General features: G+C 42.8%; 1 protein-coding gene across 1 annotated transcript; it reads left to right on the top strand.

The window, feature by feature from the left end:
- Positions 1 to 218: 218 nt before the first annotated feature.
- LOC143296550 (uncharacterized) lies at positions 219 to 11,266 on the top strand. Its single transcript, XM_076608573.1, has 6 exons — positions 219 to 403; positions 3,256 to 3,522; positions 7,269 to 7,411; positions 8,661 to 8,788; positions 9,577 to 10,341; positions 11,140 to 11,266. Exons 2-6 carry the CDS (start codon positions 3,345 to 3,347, stop codon positions 11,264 to 11,266), a joined length of 1,341 nt encoding a protein of 446 aa, XP_076464688.1. The 5' UTR covers positions 219 to 403; positions 3,256 to 3,344.
- The last annotated feature ends 378 nt before the right edge of the window (positions 11,267 to 11,644 follow it).

Below are 11,644 nucleotides of genomic sequence, written 5' to 3'. Positions count from 1 at the left end.
AAAATGTGTTCCTGACAATTATTTCTTTAATTACAAATTCACCCTGCAGTCCCATTCTGCATGTTTCGTCTCTCCTTTCCTCATACATATCATCTTCTTCGACACAGCTACTTAAAGCACCAAAACTGAACTGCGGATTACAAAATAATCAGAGCTGTGGTTAGTCGAATCTGCAGGGTTGATAGACTAAAAGTAACTTCCGGTTGCAGATCTGTACAAACAAACGACTATGAATGTGATCAGATTTTTGTGCAATACAGAAGCCTCGGATGCCCAAAGTTTTCTGTATTGTGTGTGTTTAGGACCTACGTTACTATGCTAAACATGTAGAGGGTTTGGGGGAATGTTGCAATTCATTGTATTCCCAGTTGCAGCAGAATGCAGGGCCGTACAGTGATTGAAGGTAAAGCTGGCATCAAAATCAATTCACTGATTATGACTGATAAGTGATTTAATGACTCAGCTTCTATACTTCACATGCACTACCGTATCATCAGTCATGTTTTCACAGTCTGAAAGAAATTGTGTGTTCATCTTGGTATTTTGTGGTAATTTTCTTATTTTATTTTATGTTAGAAAGCCATTCGATGGACATGGAGTGATGGACTGTGAATGTGATACTTGTGATTCAACTTGAATACAGACTCCTTTGATTAAAAAAAAAAAAAAAATTATGTGTGTTTTCTCATCTCTCAGTCTGCATCCTTTGATACCTCCTTGAAGCTGAAACTGATGTAATGTGCAGGCATTCCATTATTACCATACCATGATTACCATACCATGGATACTAACTTTGTAGTTTCCAATTCTATTTCTGGTGCTACAGGCTGTAATTTTGTGAGTGGCCAGGATCAGGACATGCATGCAGAATAGATTCAAAACATTTTAGCCTCAGGCACAATTCAGTGCTTTCTTAGGCAGATAGAGGCTATTTTTGCTTGGGAAGAAGACAAGAATGACTGCAGGATTCTTCAAAGACAAAAAACTAAAGTTATAAAAACCTTTTGGGTGGTAGTTGAATCCTCTTTGTTTTGACACGACGTTTCGGACCATAGGCCGTTGTCAAGTTGCTTGTTTCAATTTGTGCTGATCAGTCATCAATGTAGCCCAGTGTAGGAGTGTCCAAGTGTGCCTTTACAATTTCTCATTACCAAGCGTGTCAGCTGATTTCTTCCATGATCTTCATCCACGTTGATGACATTTAAAATGTACTGGAGGCAACATAGAATTTTGAAAGAGCTTTTTAATAACACATCAGTCAGACACAAAACACACAAGAACAGACACACACAAACACACACACACAAACACACACACACACACACACACACACACACACATGTGTATATCGTTAACACGAAAAGCACACAAGAACACAAACACTCACACACACGTGTAGCACACAAGAACACACACACACACACACACACACACACACACACACACACACACACACACACACACACACACACATGTGTATATCATTCACACAAAAAGCACACACACACACACACACACGTGTACGCACACACCAACACATGTAACTTAAAGACGTGGATCCATGGAATACAGATCTCTTTGTTCTCATTAAAATTGATGTTGTGTATGCAAATCCATTTTTTTTAGATGCAAAGGCATGTGCTATGTAGGTTTCTTTATTTTATTATTATTATTATTATTATTATTATTTCTGTATATTGTAAAATGTAAAGAGTACTTGGTCACTCATGGTGTAAAACCAGACACTTTAATTCTTATGGAGATAGTGGTGCTTGACCCTGCACTTTTGTTTCCAAAGCATGTCAGATTCTTTAAAACATTTATGCCTCTTGATGTGCCAGTATCTTAATGAGCTCAGATCTGGTTTCCCTTCAACTTTTGTGATTTTGGTGAGGCTTTATTTTCAGGGTCTTTGGTAGAGAATGAGATGTCGGTTGCTAAGATTGTAAGAACATAGTTCTAATAGGGATTAGCTTCTGTTAGTTTGACAGGATAAATAAGGTAAATCAAATTAATTTTTTGTATTAGATAAATTTGAGCGGGTGCTGTATTGCAACATAGAGAAGTAGTCTGAAGTACTCAACGCGGAAATACGATTAAGTAAACATGAATACTTGATGAAGACAAATGTAAAAGTATGGTATACATTGTGCCCCTATTGTAGGGATATATCTTGTATTGTATTTCTCTTTTTGTCACAACAGAATTCTCTGTGTGAAATTCGGGCTAGCGTGTCGCTACACTACAGCGCCACCCATTTTGGGGGGTATTTTTTCCTGCGTACAGTTTTATTTGTTTTTCCTATTGAAGTGGGTTTTTCTACAGAATTTTGCCAGGAACAACCCTTTTGTTGCCGTGGGTTCTTTTACGTGTGCTAAGTGCATGCAGCACACGGGACCTCGGTTTATCATGTCATCCGCCTCCACTGAAGGTCTAGTGGAGGGGAAAAAATATTGGTGGCTGAGCCGTGATTCGAACCAGCACGCTCAGATTCTCTCGCTTCCTAGGCGGATGCATTACCTCTAGGCCATCACTCCACTATGTTCATCTTAACTGTAAAAACTAAAAGAATCAAACATATTTCCAGTTTTCAAGATATGAACATCATATATATTACATACACTTGCATACATACTGATTACTTAAAACTCTGGCTCTGTCTGACTCGGACTATTGTGACTAGTAGACTTGGTCAGTCTGGTTCATTGGGAATCAGGTTATTTTTATGTTGCTGCACTTGAGTAAGATCAGATAGAATTGAATTAGAGTACTATTCTGAATACAAATTGAATCAGTGTATAAATTAGAATATCGCTGCCAAAGTTTAACTCTACTGATTTGTCAGAAGAACACACATACACTGACAGTGACACGCAACACATGCACATGCACACACACCATATACACATGTTCATGAACACACATGTACACACACATTCTTTCTTTCTCCAACACATACAAAAAACAAGTACACATGACATTCACATGTAGCATGAGTACATAACTCACACACACATACAGTGATGCATACACAAACACTCACAGAGATAATATACAGCCTCTGTCAAACACACACTGAATTTTTAGAAATAGGCCTTTACAAATAGTGTGTATATATATATATATATATATATATATATATATATATATATATATATATATCGAAACCTTACTTAGACTACAGCATGACCTAATGGTTTATACACTACAGTCCGCAGTCATTTTTGGTTTTGGTTTTGTTTTTCTGTTCTCTAGTCCAGCTGCGAGCGATTGATGATAACTAACATCACCTCTGGGGCTTCTGCCATAAGCTGCTAAAGAGCAGAAACTGCTACCCCTTCACAATGTTCCACACCTCCCACATCCATGTGCCCCGGAACCGGCGCCCGAGCGCGCTGCGCACGTTTATCACCTCTTCGTCGTTTGGTCCCCCTGACACCAAGGAGCCACTGCGGCGAGGGATCCTGCTGACGGCTGTGGCCTTTGTGCTGCTCCTCATCGGAAGCATTCTCACCTGGCTTGGTGAGCATTCATTCATTCAAAACATACGTAGACACAATTCTGTTTCTTAGTTATATTTTCTAAATTCTGAGATTCCAGTTGTTGTTGTTGTTGTTTTAGGAGGAAGAAAGCTATCTATTGTGGAATATGGGAAGAGGTGTTGCTAGCGTGAAGGTGATGCCCAGATCCCCTTGTGGCGGGAACGCAGTGACTAATAAAACAAGGGTTTTATCCTTAAACGGTCTGAATGCATCTGGTGCATTGGTGGGCAGTTAGTTATGTGACTGCATACAGTGCATAGACACATGAAAAGATTACATTTTTGTACGAGCATAGTTATATGGCTGCATAGGCACATGAAAAGATAACATTTAATTACACGTAGAAAATTTCCATTTTTCTACTAGCATAATGTCTACATTAGTACTAAGTCATTAAAAGCATTTCCTAATTTTGTAGTTCTGTTTTTGAGTTCCATGAATCTTGGTGAAATAAGATCAGTGTGGCATGTAGTTGAGGTGCATTTACTACTTCTTGCGTACCTTTAATTGGTGTAATTGATTGTGCTGAGCAAAAGTAATGCAATCACAGAGGAAGAAGTCCAAATAAAGAATGGTGACTGACAGCCTGACCTTTTAGTTCATTCTTACCTGAGCAAGGTGACAGCCCTTCACTGACAAGCATGCTGGTCATAAGCAGTTGAGGGATTAAGCGTGCAGACTCTGCACCACATACATACATGAACTCTGTTGAAATTCAGGATTACATATCTAGGGTCTAGATCATGCCATGGCACAGCAGAAAAAGCTCATTGGTGTAATAGGGCTCAGGTCTTATACATCTATCTTTGATCAGGTCTTGTACATCCTATCTTACTGATCTTAGTACAGTCTTTGCTTACTAACAGCCAGAACAAATTCTTTTGAAAGGCAGGTGGCGGAGATCAAAGGTCAAAGTCAAAAGATAAAAATCCATTCAGAAAGAATCTTCATCACAGTCCCTCACTCACATTCCTCAGAACAAATGTTTGAACATTCCTTTTCAAGCAGTCTCAATGTAAAAAAGACACTCCATTCCATATAGTCTGGATTCACATCCATTTCTTCCGCACATGTGCGTGTGTGTATGCGTGTTTGTGTGTGCTTTGTGTCTGACTATATCAAGCACATTGAGAAGTTTTGCACTTTATAAATATGCAAATATACTGTTAGTGTTATTATCATCAGCATTATTGTATTATCTTGACATTTGCTGATGCTGCTTTGCAGTTACTTTACCTCCTTTTTTCTTTATTTCTTTTTTCTTTTCATAAATCCTGTGTTTGGATACACACACATATATGAGATGTCACACGTGAGTTGTGAAAGTTTTGCCTCCATTGTTAAAGTATGCATGCAGTTTGACCATTTGATAGATTTTGTATTGACTTAAATTGTAGTGCACAGCTGTCAGTGACGTGTTTTTAGTGGACAAAAAAAAAAAGAAAAAAGAGTTCACACCATGAATGACTGATGTTTCAGGTGGATGAATGCACACTAGTTATCTCGAGTGTTGATTAACTCTTTCTCTTTCATTGCCAAGTTTCTGTGTGAAACCCCCCCCCCAAATATTTTAGACCCAGTGCTCTCAGTCATACGATCCCTTATGCCAAAAGAACACAGTGGACTCGTTCACTTCAAGCATGGTCAAGGGGAGAAGATTAATCAGTTTCTTTCTGCACAAGAATGTTAGCTGCAGCTGTCAAGCTTTGTTGCATTTTGAAAAATGGATGGTTTTACATGACCCCTTGATGTTGAGTCACCTGTGGTGGTGAACTGTCTGGTCGACTAAAGATACTTGTGTCGGGAAAATAGTTTAAAATTTTGGTTTTGATCTGTGCATGCTTCAGAGTAGTATAGGAGGGTACATTGGGGCCTTTCTTATTAGCTTCCCGATCTTTTGGGATCTGATATGGGAGATCACATACCAGCTCTCAAAACTATGAGGCTTATAGTTTTTTTCAGGGAAAACAGGGCCGATTCTTATCAGCTCCTTCATCTGTGGGATTTATTATTCAGTTATGGTCTGTCTGATTACCCTTCCACCATTTTAGATCCAGCTGATCAGAATAAGATACCTGCTTTCCCTCTGTTAGTATATACGCCTCTGATCGGAGAACTGATATTAACCTCTTCAGTGCTGGGCTAAGTGAGGTTAAGTGACACACTGCTTGAGATCCCCAAAGACCAAAGACAGGGGAACCAAAAACAAAAACAAAACAAAAAAAATAGGCCTCAACAGACCCTCCCTATACAATTGTTCTCTTACTTTTTTGGATGAATATTCATGATTGATTTTTGTTGGTTCAAACTGTTTCTTGTGCAGTCTTCAGTTTTCTTTTTGTTTGTTTGTTCTTTTTGGTTGTTTTTTTTTTTTATCTTAGTGGATGAATGGTTAGGATTGATCGTGTGTTGGTTTTGGTGAGGCTTCTGTTTTGTTCAGGGTTTGAATGATCATTTTATGGTGTTTATGACGTTATGATTTTCAAGAGTGTTTGCAGTGAATTTTTTTTTTTCATATGGTCTGCACTAGGCTGAATGAAATCATCACAGAAGTGTTGAATTCTGAGGCAAATGACTGACCTGAGTAGGTTGCAGAATGTGAAGTCAGCCATTTTTGCATTTTGAAAGAAGTGGTGTTGACAAAGCAATATCAAAAGAATTTGATCAATTATGGAGAATGATGGAAAGTGCAAAGTTTCAAGTGCAAAGTTGAGTGAAAATCTTCTTCATTCATATGTGTGGATGTTGATTTAGAAAATGATAAAACAGAAAAATCAATAATTCATTGATGCTATATTCCAAACAGAAGCAAGCTTTATACGCTTTGCAAATCTAGTACTGAACTGAATAAACATATGAGATGAAATAGATACATCTATTAAAGTTTAAACAATCATTAATATTTTAAAATCACAGTTTTGAAGCCCACCAAAATATACTCTGATTTTTGCTTAAAAAAAAAAACAAACAACCAAGAATGTGAGATGTATAATATGAAATTTCTACTTTCACTTTGAGATCTTCAAGGGGAAACTAAGCAAGCGAAAATTGAAATGGGTACCAGAAAGTTTGTTTATAAATACAGTGTAATCCTTAAAACTATGAACACAATCTGTTTTACCAATTAATAGTAGTACTCTGTTCAGGCTGCCTTCTAGGTATCTTTCATTTTATTATTTTCTAATGTATATTACTAATTTGTTAATTTTGTTTTGTCATTTTATTTCATTTTATGTTAATGTTTTACGCAAATCTAGGTAGGCTCTCAAGGTTGGATCAGGAAGACCTCACTGGTGTGCTGGGTTTATACAAAAGTCAGGCCTCTGCTCCTTTTGTTGTCCCTAGTAGACGTGATGTAGCATATAAAAAAATAAAAAAATAAAAAATATATATATATATATGGATTAATCTGCATACTTTTGGCACATCCTTAAACAGAAACTGATCAGGTTGCCTATTTTTAATAAAAATAAATTCTCATTGTTTTATGAAAAATGCATATGTATAACTATAAGTGTATATATTTTCTGCTGGCCTTGAGAGACAGCATGTTAATGAATATATAAACTGACGTTTCATGAAAAATGGAATTTACGTACATTATATAAATGTGTGTGTGTGTGCATGCATGCGTGCATGCGTATATGTGTGTGTGTGCATGTGTGTGTATGTGTGTGTTTGTGTGTGCGTGTGTTTGTGCGTGCGCGCGCATATGTGTGTGTGCAGGTTTCAATGACGTGTTCGGAGGGCGGATGTCGATGACGGGTCCCCTGCTGATCGCCCTGTCACTGCTGCTGCTGCTGCTGTCCTTCCGGCAGTTTCTGCTGGCCCGCAAACGCAACAACACAACCAGCCGCTCTTCCATGCAGGTCTGTGTGAGGTGACGTTGACACTGTGTGTGACTGAGGAGATGAGGGTAGACCAGCTGACTCAGACTAATCCATGAAGCAGTGGGAGTATAGGACAGTCCAGGCTGGGACTGGGAGGGCCAGTACAAACAGTAAAACAACACCCTCTCCCCTCCACAAAAAAAAATTCTTGTTTTTTGTAATAAGTGTTTATATATATATCAAAGAAGTTAGCAGAACAACCAAATACTATATTTTCTAATTTACTTTTGGATATTTTGAAATTTTGTTTTGTGACAGTTGTGAAATTATGATTAGAAAAAACAAAGGTTTGCCTTTTATCTGTCTGGAAAATTTCCATAGCAAATAAGGGTAATATTTTGCAAAGAATATTAGATTTTATGACTTTGTTGTTGTTGTTGTCTTTCAGATTATGGATTTCTTTTACTATACTTGCAACATTTTGGGTACTGACTCTTTGCCCTTTCCTCTGGTCATATGTTGTTTTCCTTTCACTTTTTTTTTCTTCAGAAATTTGCAGGTCCTTGTATGGACAAAACGATTATAACACTTTCCTCTTGCTGTTTACAGCTTTTGGAAATACATTGAAAGATACATTGTTGTGAAGTTATGAATTCAATCTACATATTGCAAACTTTATGAATAGCATGATATCTTTTGTCTAAAATCAGTTGTTGTTTTTACGATTCGAATAGTTTTATTAGTTGTCTTTATAGAAATAGTTTTAAAACAATCAAAATATATATAGTTTCAGTCATCAGTGTGAAAGTTATGAACAGTGTATGAAACAGTTTTCAATAAAAGCGTATATAGACATCATGTTCACATTAGAATGGTATTTTGTGTTGAGTACATGTGGTAAATAAACAAATATATCCCCCCCCCCCCCAAACCCCCAAAAGAAAAAGAGTTTAAAAAACAAAATAAAAAGTTCTACTTTTCATCTTGCACATCAGAAAAAATTTACACAAATTCAGATTCTGGACCATTTGCATGTGTGTGTGTGTGTGTGTGTGTGTGTGTGTGTGGTGTTAAAACTTTATGCTGCTCATTTTTTCTTTTGTTTAAATGAGTGTTTATGCCTGAATGTTCTCATCATTGCTTTGATGTAACTTTTCCTGAATGTCTGAGTAGAGACAAAACTTTTCCCTGTGAGGGATTAATAAAGTGGATATTTATATATGTGGTATTATCTTGTATTATATTGTACATTTTATGTGTAAACTTGTGTGCCTGTGGCTGTGCACAGTTGGACTCGGTGAACCGAGAGAGCATGACGGCGGTGGTGGTGAACCGTGATGACGGCCTTCACCCTGCCACCATCATCGTGGATCGCTACAACAGGATCGCCAATGACGGTGGCATCACCGTGCACAGGTGGGCCATGACGCAAGTTTCTGTATCGGGGCAGTGACACTAGCTTCTGTACCAGGACCTTGACACTAGCTTCTGTACTGGTGCCGTGATATTAGCTTCTGTACAGGGGCCATGATGCTAGTTTCTGTATCGGGGCCATGACACTAGCTTCTGTATCAGGGCCTTGACACTAGCTTCTGTACTGGTGCCATGATATTAGCTTCTGTACAGGGGCCATGATGCTAGTTTCTGTATCAGGGCCTTACCGCCAGTGTTTGTATTGGGGCCATGACGCTAGTTTCTCTATCGGGGCCATGATGCTAGCTTCTGTATCAGGGCCATGACGCTAACTTCTGTATCAGGGCCATGACACTAGCTTCTGAATCGGGGCCATGATGCTAGCTTCTGTACTGGGGCCATGACACTAGCTTCTGTATTGGGCCGTGACACTAGCTTCTGTATCAGGGCCATGAGACTAGCTTTTTGCAGTTAAGGAAAAAAATGTCTGCGCTTACCCCACAAAGACTTTGTGATGACGGAAAAGTATGTAAGTGTTAGTGTGTGTCTTTTTGTGCATGAGTGTGTGTGTGTGTTTGCCTGTGCAGTGTGCTTGTGTGAGTCTGTGTGTGTGTGTGTGTGTGAGTGTGTGTGTGTGTGTGTGTCCTTTCGAGCACAGATGCTTGCATTTCTATGATTTATCCCTGTCCTGTTTGCTATGTATCTTTCCCACCCCTGAGCACCAGAGGACTGAACTGTGCGTATGTTGCTCCTCTCCCCCCCTCCCCCCTCCGCTCCCCCTCCACCTCCAGGCACTGGGAAGAGGACTGCGCCCCGCCATCCTACCAGGAGGTGACACGCTTCAGCAGTCGCAGTGACACACCCTGCACGGCCCCTGACGACCAGGATGAACTGCCCCCTACCTACGAGGAGACCATGTACTCCACCCTCTACCAACCTGCCCACCTGCCCCCTGCCCCCTCCACCACCACCACCCCTGTCCGGCCGGACAGGAACAACCCTCTGGCGCTGGCTGCAGGGAGTGAGATGGGTCCGGGGGTTGGGGGCGTCGCTGTGGATAGAGATATGCTGCAGAGCAACGTGGCCGGACAGATGTTCGCCCGCCTGAGTCAGAAACCATTGCTGTCTGTGAAGGGGGAGATGGGGGGTGGTGTGGAGGCAGGAGGGAGGAGGGGAGGGCCAGGCGTTGCCGTGGGCAGCTCAAGCGCAGGGGGGATCGTGATCCCCCTCCCCCGCCATGGTCTCTCCCTGCTCCCTCCCCCTTCCCAGCACATGTCAGCCCCTGCCTCCCCCCGGCAGCTGTCGGCACCCCCCTCCCCCCACCCCTTCTCAGCGCCCCCCTCCCCGCGGCAGGTGAGCCCTCCCCGGCTGAACGTAACCCCCCCTCCACTGCACAGCTCCTCTTCCCTGCAGCTCTCCAACTTCCCTCCCCCCTCCCTGCACATGCTGCCTGCCTCCCCCTCCCCTTCTCACATGTTTTCTCGGCCCTCTTCCCCCAACTTCTCCGCCCCCTCCTCACCACGCCCCTCCTTGCCTGGGCAGCAGCAGCAGCAGCAGCACAGCCTGACCCCCCCTCCCCAGTACACCTCCTGTCCCCCTTCCCCTCACCAACTGTCGTCAGCCCCACCATCCCCATACCTGTTCTCCTCCCCGCCACGTTCCCCCTCCTGCCTGATGGGCAACAACCACAACCCCAACAACTCTGCCTTGCCCCCCCTGCCACCGCCAACTATGCACCCCTTGTCACCCCAGTCGCTGGGCCACCACCACCCTTTCACCTCTCCTCCTCCCTCCGCTCTGATGTCGCATCACCACCCTCACCTGGCGGGACCCCCTCCTACCCCAACCCCACCACAGCAGCAGCCGCTGCCGCCGCCACCCTTCTCCTCCCACGCTGCCTCCACCCCATCCCACAGTGCCAGAGGCTGGGCCCCCTCTGCCCCCTCCCACCCCCAGCACGCAGGCAGCAGCAGCCAGGACACGACGTACACGTGCTTCACCTACAACTTTGTCACCCCCCTCCCTGTGGAGACCTCTCTCTCCTCTGCCCCTCCTTCCAGCCTCCGCCACCATCAACACCACCCCTCCTCCTCCTCCTCTTGTTCCCCCTTCAGTCACCATGCCCCCCTCAGGGACTGCGGCCCACCCCAACCTGTCTCCTCCGCCACCTCCACCTCCTCCTCATCCCAGCCCCACCACCACCACCACCACCACCCTTCTCTTTCCCAACCCCACAGTGTAGTAGGGGAGGCTGGAGGGTTGAGCTACCAGCACCACCAGCAACAACACCACCCCAGGGTGCTGATGAGCGAGGCCCGATCAGGTTTGCATCCCCTTGGGGCCCCTGTGTACAGCATGGGGGGGACCCAGGTGTGCTTGTCGTCATCGTCATCCTCGGATGCCACGAACTTGCCCAGGGGTAGCGCCGCTGACTCGTCTTCGACCTTCGCCAGCCGAACTGACATCCAGGCCAACATTTGATTGGGCGGCAGATGGTGTGTGAGTTATGTGAAAAGCATAGGATGATTAAGACGGATTGGGGGAAGGGAGAATCGCGTCAGCATACGTTTTTCTCAGTAGGCTTCAGTGATCAGCAAGGAACAACAGACTGAGACATTGAAGGAAAATGACAGTGCGCATGTTCATTCTCAAGGGCTAAAAGTTTGAAATGAGTCAGTGTGAGAGAAGCAAACCTACATCACTGCTGATTGGTGCTAAAAAAAAAATTAAAAAATAATAAAAATTTGGAGGGGGTGGAGGGAGGACTTGGGGGTGTGAGAGTAGGAAGGGGATGGCGATACAAGAGTGTAGGGGTGTGGTTTGTGGATGTGTTGGTGGAGTGCTCAGTTTACTACTGCA

The sequence above is a fragment of the Babylonia areolata genome, chromosome 21 (genome assembly GCF_041734735.1).
Source record: "Babylonia areolata isolate BAREFJ2019XMU chromosome 21, ASM4173473v1, whole genome shotgun sequence".
In the NCBI taxonomy this organism is placed as follows: Eukaryota; Metazoa; Mollusca; class Gastropoda; order Neogastropoda; family Buccinidae; genus Babylonia; species Babylonia areolata.
This window is presented reverse-complemented; position numbering and strand designations above follow the sequence as displayed.

What these genes read in the sequence shown, in the direction of transcription:
- LOC143296550 (XM_076608573.1), top strand. Translation starts at nt 3,345, where the DNA reads ATGTTCCACACCTCCCACATCCATGTGCCCCGGAACCGGCGCCCGAGC. An exon ending in AAGCATTCTCACCTGGCTTG is followed by an intron (nt 3,523 to 7,268) that starts GTGAGCATTCAT and finishes GTGTGTGTGCAG; the next exon opens with GTTTCAATGACGTGTTCGGA. An exon ending in GGTGGCATCACCGTGCACAG is followed by an intron (nt 8,789 to 9,576) that starts GTGGGCCATGAC and finishes CTCCACCTCCAG; the next exon opens with GCACTGGGAAGAGGACTGCG.